Source organism: Alligator mississippiensis, chromosome 1, assembly GCF_030867095.1.
Source record: "Alligator mississippiensis isolate rAllMis1 chromosome 1, rAllMis1, whole genome shotgun sequence".
Taxonomy (NCBI): Eukaryota; Metazoa; Chordata; order Crocodylia; family Alligatoridae; genus Alligator; species Alligator mississippiensis.
Genome location: NC_081824.1, coordinates 36,376,833 through 36,401,020, shown reverse-complemented (window position 1 = coordinate 36,401,020; position 24,188 = coordinate 36,376,833). Strand labels below are relative to the sequence as shown.

The 24,188-nt window shown below is 41.7% G+C and overlaps 1 protein-coding gene across 2 annotated transcripts in view; it reads left to right on the top strand.

Moving 5' to 3' along the window:
• TRAPPC12 (trafficking protein particle complex subunit 12) overlaps positions 1-24,188 on the top strand; it is an 85,882-nt gene that overhangs the window by 34,638 nt on the left and 27,056 nt on the right. For both annotated transcript variants that reach the window (XM_006265519.4, XM_006265518.3), the window contains exon 6: positions 17,433-17,545. In XM_006265519.4, coding sequence (XP_006265581.1) covers positions 17,433-17,545 — 113 coding nt within the window. The remainder of the gene's footprint in view (positions 1-17,432; positions 17,546-24,188) is intronic.

Below are 24,188 nucleotides of genomic sequence, written 5' to 3'. Positions count from 1 at the left end.
AAACACTCAGTCCTGGTACGTGCCTCCCCAGTTCTCCAGGCATGGAACACACAGCCCTGCCAGAGATCCCAGTTACTTATCCATACTTTAAGGTAAAATCTTTTTCCTTCTTGGGGCCTTCTCAAGATAGGATCCATGTTATTCGGGCATGTGTTACATGGGAAAAAATATGGTAACTCAACTCAGTTTTCTCCATCTGGAGAAGACTTGCAGCAGATGTCAGTCAGTAGTTTTGAAGGAGCGTGGAACATAGTAAGTTAGGGAATAGGCTACGGAAGCTACTAATCTGTGCACTCACACAGCAAACATGCTGCTATATCTGTAGTGAAAGTGGCAGCTGGCTGCTTGAAACTCCCGTGCCCCTTCTGTGTCCTGCTCTCGTGTCCCCAAAGTAGTTAGATCGGCGGTGGACAAAATATAGAACGTGGTCCGGATGTGCCCATCAGGTGACTTGATCCGGCCTGTAGCTGCCCCCTTGGCCCTCGCACTCACACCAGGGCAGCCCGTGCCAGGCCAGCACATGCAGCTTCAGCAGAGATGTTCCTGGTGTACCTGCACTCAGGTACAGCTCTGCTCCTCCCACCTCCAAGAATGGCTCCTGTTCCTGATCTTGCCCCTGCTGTGCCAAACTGCTCCAGATGAGGAGCTCCAGCTGGGCGGCTCCTGCCCTAGCATGTGGGGCTCCATCTCCCAGCCACCTTCCACTGGAAGGCAGCGAGGAGCTGGAGCTGGAGTCCCATGCATTAGGGCAGGATCTGCCCAGCTGAAGCTACCTGCCCGCCCGCCAGGAACAGCACAATGCAGTAGGAGCAGGAACTGCCTGAAGCCGCAGGGAGGGAGAGCAGAGCAGCAGCTGCCTGAAGCCGCACTGGGAACAGCCCCGCCAGAAGCTTCTCCTGCCCCTGCTGCACCGCACTGTTCTGGCAGGCTTCAACCAGCCAGTTTCAGCCAGGTAGCTCTCCTGCCCCAGTGCACAGGGCTCCAGGTTCAGCTCCCGGCCACCTTCCTGAGAGTTGGAGCTGAAGCCCTATGTGCTGGGGCAGGAACTCTCTGGCTGAAGCTGCCCACCTGCCCAGTGCAGCTGGGGTAAGATCAAGAGCAAGACCATGATTGAAAGTGGGAGGAGCAGAGCAGCACCCAGCTGGCTGCAGCCACACCTGGAATAGGCCTGCTGGAAGCTGGTTAGTGCTATGTGGCAGAAGCAGGAACTGCCACCAGAGATGGCAGGAACAGAACAGTACCCAGCCAGGCCAGACCGCAGTTGCCTGTGAGAGTGCAGCGTGAGCTGCCCCAGTGCAAGTGGGAGGGACTTGGCCCCTTGCAGAGCACCACGGGGGCAGTGTGGACCTTACTACCCACACTAGCTCTACTGCATACACCCCCTACACCTCCACTCCTTCCCCTTACCCATGGCAGGCTCCCAGGACCTAGCACCCAGGCAACCTCCCTCCCACACATGCATCAGCCCCCCTAGAGCTGTCACCACCCCATGACCCAGCCCTTTGATCGCAGCCTCACTGAACCCCTCTTGCTCCTGAGCACTGCTCCCTGCCTGCCTGCAGCCCCATAGGGAGTTTTGGTAAGCTGTTGTGAGAAGTCGGGGTGGTGGGGGAGGAGGAGGGCATGCTGACTGGCCTGCAACAGAACTCCCTATGTAGCCCTCAGGCCCAAATAATTGCCCACCACTGAGCTGGATGTTGAGAGAAGCTTGAATGTGAACTTGCGTGCAGAGACCACCCTGTCCATTTATAAACTTCTTTTCCTTAGTCCTGTAACTCAGCTCAGTTCCATGTAATACAAGCAAATGCTCATTCCCAGTCCCCATCAACTTCTGGTGAGTGGGGAAATTTGCAGCAAGATTAGAGCTGCCAGAGACATAGATAGGAGTAAAAGCAGAATCTTTGATGTACAGATGGGGAGAGCGAGGGTAGGAGAAAGGAAAAAGAGACGATAGCATATTGGATTTCTATCTGCAACTTGGTTCCTCTTGGGAACTGCAAAGAGAGCGGAATCATTTTTATATATTATATTAATGTTTCCCTGTGCTGACATAGTGCAGCTTCTGTAGACTTTGGGCACTGCCTCATAACCCATGGCAGATCTCCATCATTAGAATTAATCGCATAAGCCTGTCAGGACAGCAAAGAAACATGCTAAAGGAAAGCAGTGCTTTCCTTTTAAGTCCAGAAGTAGTTTTGATGTTCCACCTCTGTCACAATCTCTCTCTAATGAAATCTGCTAACAGAACATTTCGCTAGGGGCAAGACTAGATGATTTAGGGGGCAAGGCATGCAAGCGCAAGCGTAGCTCTTGTTTGCTTTTAATGTATGTCATGCCTGATAAGAAAAAGTAAGTTATGGCTATAGCAATGGCTGCATAGTCTCATTACACAGCATTCACCTTATGAAGTAGTGAGTAGAAGTAAGCAACCAAATGTCCTGCTTATTTATTCTCTACTTAAAAGTACTGTGGTCCCTAGTGGTAGAACCATATGCATCATTTCTTTCCTGCCCATTTCCCTTTTTCTTTTCTTTCCCTTACTTCTGATTGTATTGTCCTAAGCATTGAGAAAGTAAATTTGCTAGTTGTGAAACCACCTCTTAACTCTCAGCATCAGCCAACATATTGTGTATTTAAATTGTGAACTCCGTGCAGATAGCACTGAGAAAAATTAAATGAAGGAAGCAAAATCTTATTGAAAGTCAGTTGAAGTAGCTCCACAAATAAAAGCAAGTTTTGTAAAGGAATTTTAAGTATGGTGATGTTGAACCTAAAATTTTAAGCTGGCTCTTGCCTTCAAAAGTATACTTGTCACACCCTAGTTAGGCACCTAAGTTCCCCAATATTTTAAATGGGAAAGTTAAATGCCAGTGATTGGGATTCCTAACACTTGGCACACTGAGCTGGGGAATACATGAGCTAGTCAATAGGAAATGTCAAAGAGAGGGATTATCTGAAATCCTGCATCTCTTCCAGGTTTAGGCACCCATCTGAAACTGATTCACAACCTGAAAACCATGCCTAGCTATCTTCATACGCAGGTGATTGGTTTACTCCTTTCTCTTAACAATTAGTTGCTGGGGAAAAAAATGTGATAATTAGAGCACTAACCCAGAAAATGGGAGCCCTAGCTTATAGGCCTTTCTCAGCCTGAGGGGGTATATCTGTCACCTAGCTTAACTAACAGGCTAGAGGATAGATAGGTAGCGGGGTATGTCTTCTCATCTGTGCAGCAAGAAATGCATAAGTCATGGGGCCAGAAAGAGAGTGAGCAAGGAAAAACCAGATTCTGTAGCTTGGTAATGAGGGCAAACACCTGTGATAGGGAGCTCCTGGGTTTTCTGGTGCCTGTTCCCAGGACTGTTTTATGCATTTTGCATTATCAATCACTGAATAAAATGCAGTGTGAAGTGCAGGGTTCCCTCCCAAATCTGCCTTTAGCCGGTGCTTAACTTTCTCAGTAACACAGCTGTAGAAGATTTTGGTTGGATTTATATCCCCTCAGGTTGAGAAGGGCCTAAAGCCCTTCACAAACCCAGATGTTTTAACTAGTAGGATGTTATGGGAAAAGTGGTCATCACCGGTATCCTTCAGCAATCATGTTTGAGTTAAGGTGCCCATAGGTGCTGAACAGAATGCTCCTAGTCACTGTTAGATGTACTCTGAATATACCTACAGCCTCGGGCCATTCTAGGGACTTAGGTGTAGAGATGCTTAATTTTTGAATCCCAAATAGCCTTAGGCATCTAAATACTCAGTTCAGCCAAGATGATGCTGCCTTTGGGCATGCATAGTAGCAGAACATGAGGTGCCTAAGCAGGTTTTATGGTAGGAATGTGGGTACCTGAGAAGAATGGAGAAGAGTTCTGTGAATTACTTTCTTGGATTTAAGCATCTAAATTCTCCCACATACCTTTATGAATTTTATTCTATATAACGTTTTGAAAATTTAACCTGTTGTCTCCCTGTAAATATGTATAGTGCCAAATACATTAAGAGAACTAAATGACTAGTATTATCTCCCCCTCCCCTGCCCTTATTTGCTTTGTCTCTACAACTCAGGAGCCAGAGTGTTAGTGTCTCCCTCATGATTCACGGGGCAGCACATTGCCTTTGAGACCCTCTAGCAGTGTTTCTGACCACAGGAAATAAAACTGAAGCTGGCAGGGCGATCCAAGTCTGGTGTTGCCCTCAGTGCATTTTTTTCACAATATAGGTTTCCTTCGATTTTTATGCTGTACACGTGTTCCTGGAGAATGGCACATAAATCAAATTCACATAAAGCGAACCCACTTTACAATGTAACAAATAGGGATAGGTTCCCATGGCAGTGAGAGGAGTGAGGCTGGGACTAGGGAAGGGACGGGGGGAGGGGTGCTGCTCCCAGGGCTGCACAAGGCAGCAAAGCAGAGGGAACACAGGGTGGCACTCGCCTCAGCCCTAGCTGCAGTGGCCTCAGGAGCAGTCAGCGCCTGCTGCCTGCAGCCACTGGGCTGCACTGTGCTCCACCTGTCCCTACTCACTTCTGCTCCTGAGCTGTGCCGTGCCCTGGTGCACGCAGCTGGTATCGGCTGCTCCTAGGCCCGCTGCAGCCGGGGCTGGGGTGGGTGCTATTCCCCGTACCACCTGGGGCTCCGCTTGTCCACACTCACCCCAGCCCATGCTAGAGCAGCCCGGGGAGCAGCCAACACCAGCTGCTTGCACCACATCACGGCACAGCCCAGGAGCTGGGGTGAGCCCAGGCACGGGGGAACAGGCAGAGCACAGTGCACCCCAGTGGCTGCAGGCAGCTGGTGCCGGCCGCTTCTGGGGTCAGTGCAACTGGGGCTGTTGGGAGTGGGGCCGTGGCTCTTTCCCCTCCCCCCACAGGCTTACCTGCTTGGGTGGGGGGAGGCATCTATGCTGATCGCATAAGTGAAAATTTACCTGTCATATAACAAATTATGGGTCTGAATATGCTCATCACACAAGAGCAAATTCACATATAAAGAAACCACATAAATTGAGGGAAACCTGTAATGTTTCCCTTAGACCAGTCAAAATTGGGAACCACTGCTTCAGGCTAAGATGCTCCTAGGTCCTTTGTCTTTGCAGTGAGCTCTATAAATTTGAATAGATGAGAGTTAATTTAATTGCTTCTTCTCTTTGCAACTAATCATCCATCTGTATGGGGTCTACACAGCAGATTGGAATGTACAGCATTTAGGGCACAAAGAAGAAATACAGGTAGTATTAGCCATGGAAATCCCTGAAGAAGGGTGTTTGTGTCTGAAAGCTTGCAAAGAACAATTTTCCAGCTATTTAGTTGGTCTGATAAAAGATATCACATCTACCCAAAGAACCTTGTCAGCCATGGAAATCTTCATTTTTTTTCAGGTCTAAGAATGCTACAGCAAGATTCTGGTCTCTTGCTTTGAATTTGATTGACATCAGGTGGTGTTTATATTATGACAGCTATCAAAATATGCAGCTGTTCTTACAGAAACATGAATTAGAATACTTGGCCTTAGCAAGTTCTACATGATCTTATTGCTGGTTCCATCTGTTCCCATGTCTTCAGAATATCCATCATGCTTCAGTTTTTCCTTTTGTAAGCTGACAGTTTATGAACAAGATTAATTCAATGTAAGTGCAATTGAGAATTACATTCTCTGAAAATTTTGAACCTGCTGTAGTTGAAAATGATACCTAAATAATGATGGCTAAAAAATAATACAGTAAGAAATATCTTCCCCAGAACATGCACTGTCTATATCTTTTCTGTATCCTAGGAAGTATTTTAAGAACCTCAGTGGTTATAGCAGAGTGCAGCATGAAAGCTCAGGCCTCTGTCAACTGAGCTAATGGTTCACTCTAGTAGCTTATTGCAGAAGTATTTCCATTAAACTTTCCAAACAAAGGGTGTTTTACACCATTGGTTTCATTTTCACTGTTTTGCAATTCTCCCTTGATGAAAAGAGTTTTATTAAACATCTACTGGAGGACAGAGAAATCTATTTAATTATAAATATGTATCTACACTTAATTTTCAGAGTGTACTCTGTGTGTGTGTGTGTAATTTCCACAGGTATATTTGAGCAGCATTAGTGAATTCAATACTGAATAAAATATAATGGAGGGCATAATCTCTATCAACAGAGTTTATAATCTCAGGTTCCAATCTTTTAAAAGGTAGGATGAAGCTAGATCCTGATGTTCACAGGGGCTTCTCTGTGCCACTGCCACACAGGAATACTGTAAAAAACCATGCCTTTCCCCCACCTTCCACCCCCAGTTTCTACCTGTGTGCCAAATCCCAGAAGTGCAGCATTGTAGCTACCTTAGAACTGCTCTGAGCACATACCAGGCTTTCAGGCTGATACAGAAGGTCTAAGAGCAATCCCCAGCCTGTGAGCAATGTTTATATATATTTTCAGGGTTCCTTTTAATCAGCTACATCACCTAATTTCTGGGATCTGGCACAGGTAAAGCATCTGGGGTGTATTTCTTGGCAGCAGTCCTGGGCTCAACATGGATGCCATGTAAACAAACCCATAGGGCACATCCAGCTGAGCATGCACGTGCCTCTTGTGGCGTTTCAACCCAGTTTGAGATGCCGCATATTTGCAGTGCGGGCTCAAAATTTGATACCACAGGTGCTGGTCCCAGGCTGTAGCTGCCCCTGACTGCAGATCCGGGAGGAGCTGGGCGGGGTTATTTTGCCCCAAGTGGCACAACTTGCCCTATACCAAAGTGCATGTCCAAGCACATGCGCGGAGGCAAAAATGCACAGCTCAGGAGCACTACAAATCTGTTTGAGCTGCTTTAAGCATACATGCCTGCATGTATGGACATGCCCATAGAGTATAATTGCCTCCAGTGGTATTCTGTATTGATATATGGCCATCTGTGTAAATCCTGTTTGCCTGATTGGGCTTCTATTAAACTATTCAGAGACACAAGTTAACCAACAAGGAGGAAGCTTTTCAACAATGTAGATGTCACTTAATTTTTTATGTAATACAAAATATTTATTTTGTCATAGATTTAGTGTATTAAAACTAATCTAGCTTTCTTGCTTTTTCTTTTTTCCAACGTAAGACTTTGGATCTTTAAGCAACAGATGTAATCTCTTCACCTCTCTATAATCTATAGATTTTCAGAATAAATGTTATAATTAAATTATATCATTTACTTATCAGACTTCTATAATGATATTGATAAGTTGGAATCATCTGCCTGTTTCATTGCTGCTTCACATTTGTGTTTCAGGTAACTGAGCAAGTTTGAAAAAGAAAGTAATAATACTCACTATAAATACATTCTTTGTCTTTCACCCTTTCTGTCTTGAAATGTTTCTGCTCACAACCACCTGCCTGTTTCAACAAGGAAATTCTTCAGTCAAGTTTCTTTCCGTATCTAACACACACAACTCATGAATCATGAATGGCCTAGTTGAAAAGTTAAACTGTATCCTGATGAAGGCACTAGAATTTAGGGATTGAGTTCAGTTTCTGCCTTCCTGTGTGACTTTGGGCTAGCCCCCTAATCACTCTGTCTCTCAGTTCCCTAGCTTTTAAAAGAAAATAATGCTTCCTTTCTCTCTCTGTGTTGTCTATTTAGATTGCAAGTCCATGGAAGGTTTGTCTGTTGGTGTGTGCTTGCACTATTCCTAAAACAGTGGGGCCATGAGCTTGATTATATCTGAATATTACCATTGCATTAATGACTTTTCCATGCACCTCCTAAGTACTACAACTTTACTTTTCTTTGATACTTTTAATTGAAATATAGCAGGTCATTAGTTATGGCCCATAGTGGACAAAGTTGGATAATAGTTTTCATTCACTCTAGTTTTAAAATTGAAATTTACTGAATATAAGATAAGGTTTTTTCTCCTAATCAGTATGGGATAGAAAATCTCCTCATCTTACATTCACATACAAGGAAACCTCATTAAGTACATTATCTACCGTTAAACTGCTGCCAAAAGCAGCATATGTTCAGTAATGGAAACCAACTATGAAGTTGATTAAATGCAGCCAGTACTGAGCATTACTATAAAACACATAGCCTATATGATACAAACATACTGATGGGGAGCTTTTGTGGGGGAGGTGTGTAGGGGGGTGCATTCTCAGGCCTGGAATCCTGGGAGTTCAAGTACTTCCTAGTCTTGCTCCAAATCGGGAATCCAGAACCATCCACCCACCAGGAAACATGTGCCCGAGTTGCAGTAGAACCTGTTGATCCTGGACTGGCCTTGTCCGCCATCTTCAGGCCCACAGATAAGACGATTATCCTTGACTGTGGTGATGATGATGATGGTGTCTTGCTTGCTCCTAGCCGAAAGACCAAGAAGCTGCTAGGGGAAAAGTGCAAAAGCAGTCCCCCATTGGCACAAAATTGATAGGAACCTGCCATAAAATTGATGGGACCCTGCCACAAGTGCAGCCCATCCTTTTTTTTATATATATACCTGCAGCTCACTCAGCCCATTACATGCCCAAGGTAAAGCATGTGAGGTATCACCATAAACCTTTATGTATATTTATATATGTATCTAATCTGTGGCTTTTTTTTACATTTCCACATAAAAACAGATTAAAAAAAAAATTCAGTTTCCAAGAAAAGCTGGTTTTTTTCCCCCTCAGAATTTTCACCTTTTTCCTCCCAAAGTTTTTTTTTGTATAGAGCTGAGCCCTATTTTGTTGCCTTTAATGTCAATTCCTGTTGCCTGAAGCGGGTTCAAAAATTGTCCATCATAAATTATAGATGAGATTATTTCAGTGACTGGTGGTGCTAATGTGTTGTGAGCGGTGAGAGCATGCTTAGAAGAGACTGCAGCAAAGCCTGCTTTCTTCCACTGCAGCTTACCAGGGAGCTGCTGCAGAGACAACTGGGTGTCTCTTCCAGGCTGCCAAGTTTTGATAAATTGGGACTGAGGGTGTTTGTTTACTTTGTAGAGACAAGGAGGAAGAAAAGAGAGACTAGACTTGAGGGAATGGTGCAATAATAATGAGAGAACAACAATCTCCTGTTCTTGCCTTTATTTCTAGAAAGCTTCAAGGGATCTCTTCCTTTTCATATCAGAAATATTAATTACTGGTAGCCGACACATACAGCATGTAGTTCTCCTGAGAAGTTTGAGTGGCTAAGTCTCTGGAATACTAATTATTACTTAAAGAACGAGTTACAAATGTCATATGATCTAAAAGAATTGATCTTTTTCTTTGTGCTTTTCTGGAAAAAGCTGATTATATAACTCTAATCACCTTGAAGGACAGGTTTCTTTCAATGGAGAAAAAAAGTAGCAGTTCATAAATTGGAAGAAAAAAAAAAAGGTAGCAGTTCACAAATTAAATAATTCCAAGGTATTTATCCACAAAACAACTTACATAGAAACCTTTTTGAGGCATTAATTCTTAAATTTCACAGGTCTTATTCAACTAACATTTTAATTTTTGTGTTTACTTCTCATCACTTGATTTTTACTGTAAAACATACCTAGATTCTTCTATTTAAAGATACAGTGATCTTTTTAAAATGGTTTATCCGCTATTTCTTCTATTGCACCCTGCCAGTTTCATGCGGGCTTTCATCACCATGTGTCTGAGCACTGCTACTGCTGATTTTACATGAAAAGTGCACTGCATGAAGTATCTAGTTGTCATCTGATTTGGGGGGAAGCACTTTTCTTGGGGGTGTTTTTCATGGATTGATTGGCAGGGTAGGGGGTACGGTTTGTTACAAATGTTTTTGTTTTGTGCATCCTGGTTTGGGCAAATAAGTGTCATTGTATTCTTCTTCATCAGTACTTGTGAATTTTCAGACTATTAGAGTTATTTCTTCCCAAACTGTTACACAAGCTATACATTTTTTTATTCTGTGTTTTGCCTATTGTAACAGACTTTTTTTTTTCTCTGCTGTCTCATAAAACATTTAATATTTGTCTGTCACAAGAAGTACTTTTGGGGAATAATTAGCTAAGGATTTAAGCAAAACTTCAATTATTTATTCTGATTAAACTAAGCAATGTAAAATTATTTTTATTTCATCTTGTTTAAATGATTATTTAAAAATTGCATTTTAAGTTTATTGAAAAAGGTTGATAATAAAATGATCAGAATATAGCATTTTTTATAGATTCCCTTTAAAAGTTCCATTGATGCCAACTTTTTAAAAATTTAAATTATTTTTCTTTTTCAGTTATAAATTATCTTCTTTTTTACCTTTATTATATTTTCAGTTATGCTTCTTTTTCAACAAGACTTGTTACATTTGCTTTACTAACATTTTCAATTCTTTTTTCCTTTGTTACCATCTTCATATTAAGACTATTGAAAAGGGGTTTATTTTTAATCAGATGGCTCATTCTCTGTGCCTCACAAGGCAGAAGGAAAACTGTGTTTTTATAGATTTGCTCTTTTCTACTGGAATGGGCTCTTCCATGTCAGTTCATTTGGCTTGTTCTTTCTTACTCTCAGCAGGAGGAAGCTGAAAGACATGCCTTTGATGCAACCTGATGTTGTAGTGTCATAGAGCAACAAATCAAAGTTCTGTTGTTTAGACCAAAATTCTTATTGCGCTCTATTAAGTCGGTTAAGTCTTCAAAGTCAGCACTTTCTTGTGATGCTTTCATCTGATTGCTTTTCACTTTCTATCAGCAGAGCTGATGAGACTTCATTGAAGATTCACAAGAGTTATATTACAGTTTGGTCTGTGCCTTTTTCATCTTCCGTTCTCTCCATGAAGCTCTACTGAGCTGCTTTTAGAGCCCATTATGCTCGTAACCTTACCTTCCACCATGATATACACACAGGTCACCTTGCAGAGTCTTGATAACAAAGGTTCACAACCATCCACCTTCTCAAAAGATTTTTAGTAACTTGCTATTGCTATTGCTTCTCTTGTGCTTTCAAGGCCTTTCTCAACTTTTTTCTATCACAGTAGTTCAAAGATAATTATTCCTTTACCTCAATATGAGAAAAAGCCTCAGATTCAATTTTTGGATGCTAGAGATCATACAATAGGTAGAACATATTCAATTATTTTTTCTGTTTCTTTTAAAAAATTATTCTAGAGTCACAAAAACTCTTCATATGGACAACCAGGTTCATTTCATAGGAATGCCATACATTTGTCAAGGGAAGTTGACTTTGTGTATTGTCTATGGGCACTTTTTTGTCATAACACTCAAACTTTGAGACTTACAAAATCTAAAATAAGTTAATAATCAGTATTTGCAACTAGAGGGACAGGCTATGATTGTTTGTTAAATTAACACTGCAGTGTTTTTGTATGGGTGCTACTGAGATATATTTAGATATAGATACACCAGTGGGTTAAATATATCAAAATAATTTAGTCAGCATTAATGATCAATTGAATTTAGAAATCTATATAAAAAAAATCTTATGGTAATTTATCCAAAATTAGTTTGGCTCTCAAATTTGGCTGTCTAATAAGAAAAATACCAGGGTTTCTTATGAACCAAGTGAATTTTTTTAATTGGGGTTGGGGGGGTATTGTCTGTTACTTCTTAATTGAGTCTCCCAATTTACAACATTTTGAATAAGTTGATTGGGGTAGCCTACCTGGGTCCAACTTAACAACTCTTTCCTTGCTAATGTACAAAAGTAGTTCCGTTTTACGTCATTTTCTTGAGAACGCATAAGTGTAGCCAGGAGAATACCAAGGTCTTTGTAGCAATTCAGCAAAATAAAGCAAAAATCAAGTCTTCCATTTCTTTTTTAGAGTTTAGAAGGAAGTTGAGGTGAAAATACTAAGTCTGGTCTAAGTCTACTGACATTAAGTAATGGAATCTCACTTATCTGAACGTAACCTATTCTGGACCTGACTGCTGGACAATAAACATCTTTTCCAAATGTGCCTGGCCTGGACTTACAGTAAAAATTACGTAATGTGCTCAGGTTTCTGACAGCATTATCAAAATGTATTTCTACATAAGAAACTAAGGACAGAAAACATCACCAGTGGTCTGGATCCTTCTGGGATGGACCACAACAGCGATAATAACAGAATAAAATAACATGGAATTCTAGCTGGGGACAGATCTGTATTGATGATCCTCCTGTAGTCTGGCTCTGTGCCTGCATAGTATTTGTGAAAGATGAGATTATCACAGCAAGCTTCCGACTAATGGATCACATTGGAGTGTTTTTTGGCTGGCTTGCTGTCCCAAAGGAAGTTGCAGATCATTGGTGCTTGACAAATAAGAAAAAAAAAAAGTGCTTTTTTAGGTAATATTGCTAAATGCCCGTTCTGCCTGAGTATTGTGAGTAGTCAGCATGTACTACACTTGTTACCTGACCTTTTGAGGAACACAAAATAATTGGCAAATTATTGTCTCTAGATACAGTGTAAATCTGATTTTTAAATAAAGTGCTGTTAGTTTTCATCTCCATTCATCATGCTAATATTATCTGATGCAAGCTTTGGTCATGAATGGGTGTTATGAATTACCCTTTCCCATTGCGCACACCCAGACTCATGGCCTTATATGCAGTATAGAAGATCAGCAAGTTTCCAAAATAGCCATTCCCCCGAGTGCTATATTTTTTGTGGTATGTTATATACCCACCTGCATATAAATAAAACTATCCTGATTCTGCTCCCACATTCAAGTCTCCCATGCAACAGTGCTGCTGGGTTGGATTTTTATCGAGAGAGCCAATGAAATAACTTTATTCTGAGTTCTTTCCAAAGCTGGAATGCTGCCTAAACTTCAGCTGATTTTTGTATCTTCTGTTCCACACTTTATAGAGCATTAGTGCACTAGTTAACATTAGTTCCTTGTTTTTAAGTTTGGAACAAAAAATCCATTAGCGCAGGGGTGTCAAACTCATTTAGCCCCACAGGTCAGATCCAGACTGTGGGTGTCCTCATGGACTAGATGACCAACCTCCAAATCTAGACCACAGAGCTTCTCATCATGCTTCCCTGCTGTGTTGGTACCAGGATCCAAAGGGTTAGTGTCACCACTGCTGAGCACTACCTCACCCTCAGCTGCAGCGATGGAGATCAAGCAGGTGGTGATGTTAATTCCTTTTCTACTGGTGCTGACACAAACTCCTTCAGGCTGTATATTTGACATCTCTGTATTAGAGTCTGTCATGAGTGTCATGGTTCATACAGCATTGGTACGTTAAGCCAACTTTTCTCTAAAAGAGCCACATTGAAGTAGCTGTCCTTCTGCATTTCTTGTTGTTATTTCCTGGCAGAATTATTCTTTGAGAGTTGAATCTGAGCTCATTCTGCCAGAGTCGTGGTAAAGAATGCAGTCAGCCTAAGGTCAAGTTTGCCTCTTTAGATTTGCAGTGCGGGCACTTGAGGTTCAATACTTACTGCTAAAGAAGAATTTTTCCTTGACGTTCCCTCTGCAGTGCATACATTAGCTGTCTCCAGCCTTCTTACTTCTGTCAGCATCCAGAAGTTTTTTCCTTACCTGTTCTTACCCTGTCATCATCAGCAGTCCCTCAATACAAGGATGACAGTCTTCCAGTAAATTGGGAAGTTATTGGTGAGACTGTAGATGACTGAGGAGGCTGATTCAAGTTCTGTGTTTGACTGCAGATGTGGCAAATTGTTCCAGAAGGAAGAAGTAGGTCCTGGTGTTGTCAGGTGAAAGCTCTTTCCCTTTGTCTCTTTCATCTATCTGCCTCCCTAGTGAGGTGTGTTTGCTTGAAATGATCAATCCTATGTTGTACATCACAGCAACATTGGGGATGATTCAGCTCTTGAATCTCCCAGGTATTGATGTTGAGATCACGTTTCTTCAGACTGTCCTTTGAGGTGTCCTTAACTCTTTTCTTTTGCCCATCTCTAGAGTGGTAACATCAGTGAGTTGGGAGTATAGGACCTGTTTTGGAAGCTAGTTGTCAGGCATTTTTATGACATGTCCTGTGCAATGAAGCTGGTGCCATGTAAACATGGCTTTGATGCTGATGGTGTTTGCTTGAGCCAATACATATGGAGAATTTTCTGAAGACGTTGTTTGTAATGCTCCAGATCTTTGAGGTGTTTCCAATATGTTGTCCCATACAACAGGGTAGGGATGACAGCACCTTGGTAGATGAGAAGTTTTATGTCATGATCGTCAAAGACCTGATTTTGGATACATCTGAAGGCAGCACTGGCAGATTTTATCCAGTATTCAATATTGTCATATGTGTTTACTTTTTGGTAAAAGTGGCTACTAAGGTAGGGGAAATGCTTGACATTCTCTAACAATTACCGTCTAATTGTAATATGTGGAGGAGCACCTGGTTATTTGGGGGTGGGTCAGTAAAGTCCCTTGATTTTCATGAAGTTGACAGTGAGTCGAGCATTTGATACACTTCACAGAAGCAATCGAAAATGGCCTGGAGCTCCTCAGTTGAGTAGGCACACATGACACAATCACCTGCATATTGAAGATCAGTACTGGAGGTGTTGGTTATCTAGGTTTTGGACTGTAACCAGTTGATTGTTAAATAGATTTCTGTCCGTGCTGGATGATGGATACTGGATGCTGACTCCAAATGAAAACCAATCAGCAGTGAGATGCAGATACAGATGAAAAAGATTGTGCAATCACACATCCCTGCTTAACTCCATTTCTATTTCCAAGCCATTACTTAGGATGGTTGCTGTCCTGTCATTGTGAAGAAGCCTGATAATGATAACGAATTTTGGCAGGCAACCAAACCTCGTTAATTTATCTTAACATCTCAAATCATGATACAAGATGTGAACAGATTTTAAATTTGTTACCAAATCTATAATTTATTCTCATTCCGTATCATATTGTGATGTCCGGATAAATTAATGCATACATTTCTTTTACTATTGGTTTAATAATCTTTTCAATTGCTCATTTAAAAAGAATTCCCAAAGCATTTTTTTACTTCCTTATTTTCTTATTTTATATAGTATGTTTGATCTTTTATGTTATTTCTATGTACCCCTTCGGAGGGAAAGCAGAGGTCACTAAAAAAAGCCATTGGAGATTCTTACCTTTGACAAAAGGGAATTTTCTTAGCTGTAACGCTTACTCTGGAAGTCATAATTAGTGATTTAGAACCTTAACCATAAAACAGTCTCATTTAAAAATGTTTAGAGACAGACACTCATGGTATATCTACCTACCTCCTTGACACGTGTTTTATAAGAGAAGGTATGAATTTTCATCAGTTTTGTGAAAAGTTCCTGAGTCCTGTTTATGAGAACAAATGAGCCAAAAATAGGACTCTGGAGGAAAATCCCTTTAGAGCATGCCTACAATGGGCAAATGGAATAGGTTAGAATCCTAGAGCTATAAGCTAATATTTTATCTCCAGCTTCTTCCTGCAGCATTTCTTACAAACAAGGGGGAACTATAATTTCCAGTTTGTTGGGATCATGTTCTTTCCTCAGGTAATTCTGTTCAAAATCCATTTGAATTGTTTTAAAAAATTTCCAAGGGCAAAATTTTTCAAGGTGTAGATCACATGGGACTCAATTAGGGGGTTTGCTCTCCAACAGGAGTGAAGCTTGAATAGAAGTAAAAAGAAAAAGCATGCTAATTTCAAGGGAAAACACTATTTTCTTTGCAAATATTGTTTAAGGTTCTCTCCTCCATTTTGCATCATTCTGATTTACTGAAAGAAAACCTTTATTCAGAATAGGTTTCACAGTATAAAGTATCCCTTCATAAGAGCACTACAAAGAATGGTCTTCATAGGAACCAGTATTTAGTTCAACAAAGAAGTCTCTTACTGTAAGCTCCAGGTGTGAGTACCCACTTAATACAATGGATTCCAGATTCTTTAGTAGATTTTGGGTGCTACTAAACTACAGATAATAGAAACTTTAACGCTACCTTTGTTTTTCTGTTTTAATTGTATATTATATTTAATATATCTGTCATAGTAATATTTTTACCTCTCATTCCCCATCTTGTTATTTTTAAGGGGTTTTTTAATCTCCTTGTTTTCTGTCCTTATTTTTTCTTTTAATCTCTCTTCATTTTTTTCATTTGAGGATCATTAACATCTTTATTTTTTTCATTTGGAAAACCATTGCAATTAATTTGAGTTGCTTATATGTTTTGCTGTCTGCCTTTTTCAATGAGTTTCTTTAGGATTTACAATTTGAAAAGCCATTTCAATTTTTCTGTACTGTTTGTAAACTATTGATTATTCTTTGTCAATAGTAGCTCTCTAGTTGAAACTTGAATAAACTTCCATGTTGATCCCTTATTTTCATTTACTCATATTCCTCAGATAAATCTTTTTGGGCTTCTAGGCAAATCAGATGCTGTTTTGAAATTAGAATTAGTTGCATCATTTTTCCCTTTTTTAATGGTTTTAGTGTGCATTTATATTTCTACCTCAAAAATATGACACTGTAAATCAGTGAAATATTTGCTACTTTCATCTTTAGTTATGTAAAAGTAGAAATAAAATTAATTTTCTGTGAACATGCAGGTCTGATTAAACACTAAGGCTCCATCTACACATTACATTTAAAAGCCATTAACCATTTAATCAGGCCTTAAGTGGTTGCCGGGTCACGAAATCAATCAATTAATGGCATGATGAAAGGAGGAATAAGCCACAAAGTTATTCTACTAAATATGTTTAATAACTTTGTAGTTGCTTCCTATCATGTAGCTTAAGGACCCTGTGGTTGGGACTCCCATCAGCTGATTGGAGCTCCCAGGTGGGGGGGCCTCGTGCACCCCCAAGCCTAAGAGCTCCCAACCAACAGGGCTTCCGGCTGCAAGGGGCACCACACACCCCTGGGGTCAGGAAACTGCAGCTGCTGTGAGCTCCCAGCCATGGGGGCACCCCATGCACTTCCTTGGCTGGGAGACCAGCCGCTGCATTCTGCCGGATACCATAGTGCAGTATCTCAGTGGCAGGGCTGTGTTGTATGCCCCTGCTGCAGCTGTGGTTTCCCAGCCATGGGGTGCCCCTGCAGCTGACAGATTGCAACAGCTTGTTTCCCATGTGTCGTGGCAGGAGGCATGATTGTGTGGATTGTGCATTAGATTTCATCGTGCCTTTACACCATAGGTGACTGGTAGGGAGAGGATATGGGGGCGGGGGGGCACTTGCCCCCCATGAGATTGGCCGCTGCTGCTGGCTTCTTCAGGCAGGCACTGCTCGCCATACACCCCCCTCCACTGCTGCCACCACTGGCTTCTGCAGGCAGTCGCTGCTCACCACCCCTCCACCCTTGCTGCTGATGCTGCCACTGGCTTCTGCGGGCAGTCGCCACTCGCCACCCCACTGTCAACGCTGCCACCCACAAACTGTCCCCCTCCCCCCATCCCCCAGTGTCTCAGGAGGCACCAGTCACCCATGCTTTACACGCATGTGTAGAGGGGCCCTAGGTTAGATCACATGAAAAATTATGTACTGATAGTTCAGGCAATGATATTTCATATCAATTATTTTTTCTTCTAGGTTCCATGGTTCCTTTTTCCATGCGGATTTTACATGCTGAACTTCCTCAATACCTAGGAAATCCCCAAGAGTCACTTGATAGACTGCACAGCATGAAAACCATCTGCACAAAAGTAAGAATTTCTTGATACAATAGAATATCTTTATATTTAAGCAGGTATATTTTATTGCCTTTTTCCAAGCTGTCCAAGTATGAAGAATACTTTTAGACTACATCCTAATTACAGCGAAGCACATAGGTGCAGTGTCTCAAAGTGCACAAGATTGTACATCATGGAGGAAACTTTTACTAAGTACAGATTAGTTTCTGGGAAGTAATATCTGTTGCCCCTTTTTAGTAATTCAGCATGTTCCTCTTTCTATGATTTCCATCTCTGCTAACTGAAGTGAGAAATATGGCTTTACCTGCTTTTCTAAACAGGAGGGTGACTCATATAATCAGATGTTAATACAAAGAAGCAGGGCTCTTTTTCTTTCAACTGTGATAGGAGGAAGGGGAGGGTTTGACAACTGGGGGCACTTGCTATGGTGTTGGAGGGTCTTTCAGGAAACTGTTACAGAGTGTACAGAGTTTGGGTATATGGAGGAAGTCTCTTTGAAGGAGCTTTTCATTTCACAAAAATAATGTCTGCTTGTGGTCATTTCATTCCCTAGATTTACAACTGACCCCTTCCCTTCAGCTACTTCTGGATAAGCACTTTTCCCTAACTTTAAAAAACTTGCATCTAGACAGCTACTTTGTGGAGCTCCTTATTGTATTTTGCTTACAGAGGCCTGTTCTTGTAGGATCTGGCATCTGAAGTGCCTCATCCTTTCAGAGGATATTCAGTTCAGTGAAGAAGGTACTACTAGAATTCGAATATAATTGAGTTCTAAACTCCTTTTTCATGGAAGGGAAAGGAAATTCCTGAAATTTCCGTTCATTGAAGTAGAGAAATCCACTGGGATATTATTAGCCATAACATCCCCACAGGGAAAGGATTGTTAGTCAACTGAGAGGTGAAAGGAAAATAAATTAATAGGGCTGTGCTAAACAGCACCTTTCGTTTTGACTTGCGTTTCGCTGTTTCAAAAGGATAGTGTTTCGTTTCGTTTCAAAGCAATGTGTTTGTTTCATTTTGTTGAAACTGTTTTGACGCGTTTCGAAGTTTCGCCCATAGGCTATAATGGGGAATTATGAAAATACCTATACTTTGTCATTTCTTGGCTGATTTGGATGAAAATTGCAGGAATGGTAGCTCCTTCTGAGGGCATGAGAAGCCTGCCAGGTTTCAAGGAGATAGGTGCAGGGGTTTCTGGAAAACTGCACCTCAAACTGCTAAAAGCAAAACTCATGTCACTTGCCAGCAGTGGCAGCCTCCTGTCATCCTGCATGCAGCAGATCCATGGGCCCACACCCCCAGGAGGACTGTGGGGCTGTGCTGGACTCCTCCCGGCGGTGCGGGCCCCTGGATCTGCGTGTGGAATGACAGGAGGCTGCCACTGCCACCTGGGACCGGTGCTGGGTGCAGCCCACACCCAACGCCAGGAAGACTGCTGCTGCTGCTGGCCCCAGGCAGTAATGACAACCTCCTGTCATCCCACGCGCAGATCTGGGGGCCCATACCCCCGGGAAGAGTCTGGCAGCACTGGGAAGCCAGATTGAGCTCCATGGGGCTGGGAGCACAGCCCCGGCTCTCCCCACCTTCCACCACTGGGCTGCACTCCGAGCAGCTCTGCCAGCCCCACAGAGCTCTGCCCGGTGGTGGGAGAGCCAGTAGCAGAGCCGCTCAGAGTACAGCCCTGGCAAGCACAGCCTGGCAGCGGGAGGCTACGCAGCCCCGTGGAGCTGAGCCTGGCAGCAGGAAGCAGGCGAGAGACACTGGCCCAGGGCTGCACTCCAAGCGGCTCTGCCACTGGCTCTCTGCCACCTCCAGCCATCGGGCTGCACTCAGAACCAGGGATGCACTCCAAGCAGCTCCGCCAATGCCATGGAGCCCAGCCCAGTGCCAGGAGAGCCAGTGGCGGAACCACTCGGAGCACAGCCCAGCAGCATGAGGCTCTGTGGGTCCATGGAGCTGAGCCTGATGGCGGGAGGCAGGGAGAGCCACTGGCCAAGGCTACACTCAGAGCGGCTCTGCCACTCACTCTCCTGCTGCTGAACTGAGCTCCGTGGGGCTGGCAGAGCCATTTGGAGCACAGCCCTGGTTCTCCCCCACCTCCCACCACCGGGCTGCTTCAAAACGTTTTGAAACTTTCAAAACGCATTGGAACAGCCTCGGAAAAAAAACACCCGTCGAAATTCCGCACAGCCCTATAAATTAATATCTCTTCTTTTCTCCCTTTTCCCCCCAACATTATTTTGTTTTTAAAGGGGATGTTATTGTTTAGTTATTTTTACAGTCTTATTCTCAATTGGCTTTTCTTGCTTTCCTTCAAATAAATACAGCTGTAAAGCAGGAACTACAGAAGCAGGTAGAGAGGAAGGAGAGAGAATAAAGAGGAAGATTTATGAACAGAACAGTGGAAGATTTTAGCCTGGTGGTAATTTAACTGCCTAAAAAGCATTTGAAACTGCTTAGAAAAGAACACTAAACCTGTCATTTCGGTATATATTTTTGTTTTGGGAAGGAGTCGGACAAATCTAATAATTGAGGCTTCAAATTTACAGAGAAAGTCATGGCACAACCAAGAAAAAACATTAAAAATTAGTATGTTGCATTCTTTGTAATGTCACCATATTACCCATGGGAACCCTTTGGAATATAAGGGAATAGTTAGGGAAACTTTGCAGCCATAAACCTATAGTGTTTTGTTTTACTACAGTACTTTAAAATGGAGAAAGAATGTTTTGAAGATGTTCATTCTCCTCATTTACAGAAGTGCATATGAATATCCATTATGTAAATCAAATGATATAGGAATCATAAAAGCTGGGGTTTGAAAAGACCTATTAGCTTACCTAGTTTTTTCTCTCTCTCCCTCCCCGTAAATACAGGTTGCTCTCCAGCACTTAGTCTACTTTTTTAATGAGCCAGTATATGTGGGGTTGACACCACTTCCCTTGGGAGACCATTCCAGTCCAATACCTATTCCTTCTAACTGTTAAAAAGATTTTCTTCATATTCTATTTTCCCTTTCTTAATTTCCACGACTCCTAACTTACACCCATTGTTATCATCCAAAATTGTTCTCTTTTCTTGAAGCTTACATCTTTCAGTTATTTATAAAATAATTGCCCTTAGCCAACACTTTAGCTAGCCTATGCCCATTAAACTCTTTAACTCTTCTCATAATTCAGTATCTTCAGACCACCATTATTAATGTTTGTATTCTTTTTCTGAACATCATAAACTTGTCAGCAGGTTTTTATAATCAGATATGCAAAATTGAACTCGTTGTTCAAGGTGTGGTCTGATGTTGTTGCATACACAACTATGAGATTTCACTATTAGTAGTTAGTTGGCTGTAAGGCCAAACAAATCAATATAGTCAACAAATCTAATTTAGTTGATAAATACTGCAGTCCTATAAAATATAAAACCTACCTAAATGGGTAAGTACCATTTCAAGACTGTACCAGGACTAACAAAGCTAAAACTCTACAGTCAATATCAAAGGGGAGGAACAGCATTCTAATGGCATGGTAGTATAGCTTCTGCTTCCACAGACCTTGTAGAGCATAAAAGATTAGTATTATAGAATATTACAGTGGGAGAATTATTATAATAAACACCAAATTTACACAGAAAACTAAAGGCTATCCTAACAAAGTTGTCCTTGAATCACTAGGGTTTTGTTATGCATTTTTTCTGGAGGTTGTCAAATGCAAACTTTTCCCAGCCTCAAATTTTATTTCATAAAATTTATAGTTGTAGATATGCCTCAAGTAGGAATTTTAGATCCTATACATTTTTCTACTGAATTCAGATATTGTTATGAATATAATGAGTGGAAAATCACAGAAACAACAGAATTGCATATCCTGCGCTTTGTGTTTGTGTGTAGATTCTGCCTTTTTGCACAATTTCAGCTTTTGGTTTTGAGGAGTTGAAGGAAAGTTTAATGCACTGTTTGCCACCACAAGCTTTTCATATATAAAGTGTTTCATTCATGCATGCACTTGAAAACCTGGTTGGAACTACTTAAATGTTAGCATTACTAAGAAAGACACAGCATTCACCTGAAGACAAAAATGTAGAAAGAAAAACTGGCAGTCTTTGATTAAATTTATTCCTGGTTAATGGGACAAAGCAGTTTTAGCTACCTGAGGAAGATCTTCTACAAGGTTGCCCTTGCTGAATTTTTCAAACTTCTTTTGTATGCACGACCATCTGCCAGTACTTTATAGTTCTTACCACACTCCTATGCTTCATAGCATCCATCTTCTTCTGCATCCCCTGCTGGTTTCACTTCCCACCCTTGTTACCCTGCTGTTCTAGAGTTCACACCAATTCTTTTGCTCTCTTTTTTTCCTTTTCATCGTCATGTTCCCTGCTCATCCCACTAATATAAATCCATATCTCTACATTTTCTTCCTTCACCTTGTTCCCTTGCTTCAGCTGTGGCTTTCCCACCATCTCCAGCCTTTCCCTATCTCCCAGACTTGTCACAGCTACCACCTCCACCTCTTGGATTTACAGAGAGTAAGAGGTTGTGAATTCTTTAAAAAAATAAACTGTCTAACTGGGAACAAGGCTTGACATAAGAAACACTTTTATTTTTTAATATAAACATAAAAATTCCTGTGTTTTCTCAGCATTTCAGTGAATTCTCCTATTCTTAGGGTGATGGCTCTCAGCCGGGGTGATGCTGCCAATGCAGCTGCAGCCAGGTAGAACTCTACTGGGCACCTCCTGTAGAGCCAGATTGCGAAGCACCTGTGGCAAGTGCACCCACTCATCACAGCCCTTCACTCTTGTCCCAGAAACAGGCATCAGGGACAGTTCCATATATCCCATGTGCTCCTGTTTCCAAGGGATACTGTGTGCTGTCAGACCACCAAGGGCTGTAGCAAGATCAGGAGCTCTTGCCACAGCTGCTTTTTGATCTGGCTCTGTAGGAGATGCCTGGCTCAGTTCCACCTGGCTGCAGAGGCATTGGCAGCAGCACCCCAGTTGAGAGCCACACCCTTAAGGAGGAGAGAATTCACTGATATGCTGAGAGAACACATGGACTTTTATGCTTATATTAAAAAAAAAAAAAAAAGAAGTGGCACGTGCAGTGCAGTTCCACCTGGGCACAGTAGTAGCAGCACTGCCTACACTATTGCAGCACCTCATTATAGAACAATGCAAAAAGTTGCTTCTAACCTGTAGGATATGTCTGGAATTGAAAGAGCTTACCAACTGTACCAAAGAAGAATAAGGTTACATCTGCTACGATTAAATGCTTTCACCGAGATGTGGGTTTTCCAGAAAATTTTGAATTGAAAATGTTTCCAATACCCTAAATAGAGCATGATCTGATTTAGCATGTTTATTTGCTGTATATTTAGTAAACAAAATAAAAAAGTACCCCCATGTTAATTTTATGTCCAAATAGCCACAAACTGAAATATTTTATTAGGAAAAAAGTTACATACAGCACGCTTAATGTGGTTTAAATGTTATATTCAAACAAATTCAAAGCTTTATGTGGAAAGGAATTTATTTTTATTGGAATACGTGTAAAAATGTAAAGACAATACGCAATAGCATGTATTCCCCTTACATTGTTTAAATTTAAGGAAAAAAACAAAGGTACTGAAAACTGTTCACACACTAATTTTAGTACACCCAAACAACTGTGTATGATATGCCGTGGTTGTCCACTCACCTACTTCAACAGAGTTGAACTCTCTTCCACGGAGGTCATTGCGGCACCTCCAGTTTCACTGTCACTATCTCTAGAATCATTTGCACTCATTAGTTCCATTTCAGAATCAGATTGAGGCAATCTGATTCAGAACTACTTGAACCACATTCTCTTTTGCTAAAGGGTGGTTTTGCCAATGACTTTATGGGCAAAGGCAAATTATCATCATACTGCATCTTCTTCACTAATTGTGCTTCTGACTGATTCTCCAGAAGCAAGAGATTTTGAGAAATAAAAACAAGCTTACTAGTGCATTCATTTGGTTTTGATTTGACCTGCACAGCCAATTAGGTGAATTCATAACTTGATTTTTGGTTTATTTCATAGACATCTAGACATTTGGGCTGGAAGGGACCCTGGAGGACCATTTTGTTCAGCCCCCTGCCCCAGGGGCAGAAAGTCAGCAGGGATCATAGGATCCCAGCAAGATAAGCATCCAAATGTTTCTTGAAAGCGTTCAAAATGGGTGTTTGAACCGCCTCTGGCGGCGAACTATTCCAAACCTTGGGGACTCAGACAGTGAAGAAGTCCTTTCTTATGCCCAGCCTGAATCGGTCACGGTGGAGTTTGTGACCGTTCGATCTTGTCATCCCTTGGGGTTCTCTGGTGAACAGATGTTCCCCCAGATCCTGATGAGCATCCCTGATAAACTTATAGGTAGCCATCAGATCACCCCTGAGCCTGCACTTTTCCAGGCTGAAGAGCCCCATGGCTCTCAGCCTCTCATCATAACGTTTAGATTATTATGCAAGTGTATTTACCCTCCTGTTTACAAATCAGTAAAACATATGTACTCTCTCACACACTTCCTAGAAATAGTCACCTGAAAAACCTTAATAACAACTTTGAAACTGCCAGGCTTGCCTATTGTATTGGCATCCATTCATTGTTACTAAAGAATTTTATGAAAAAGTGAATTTT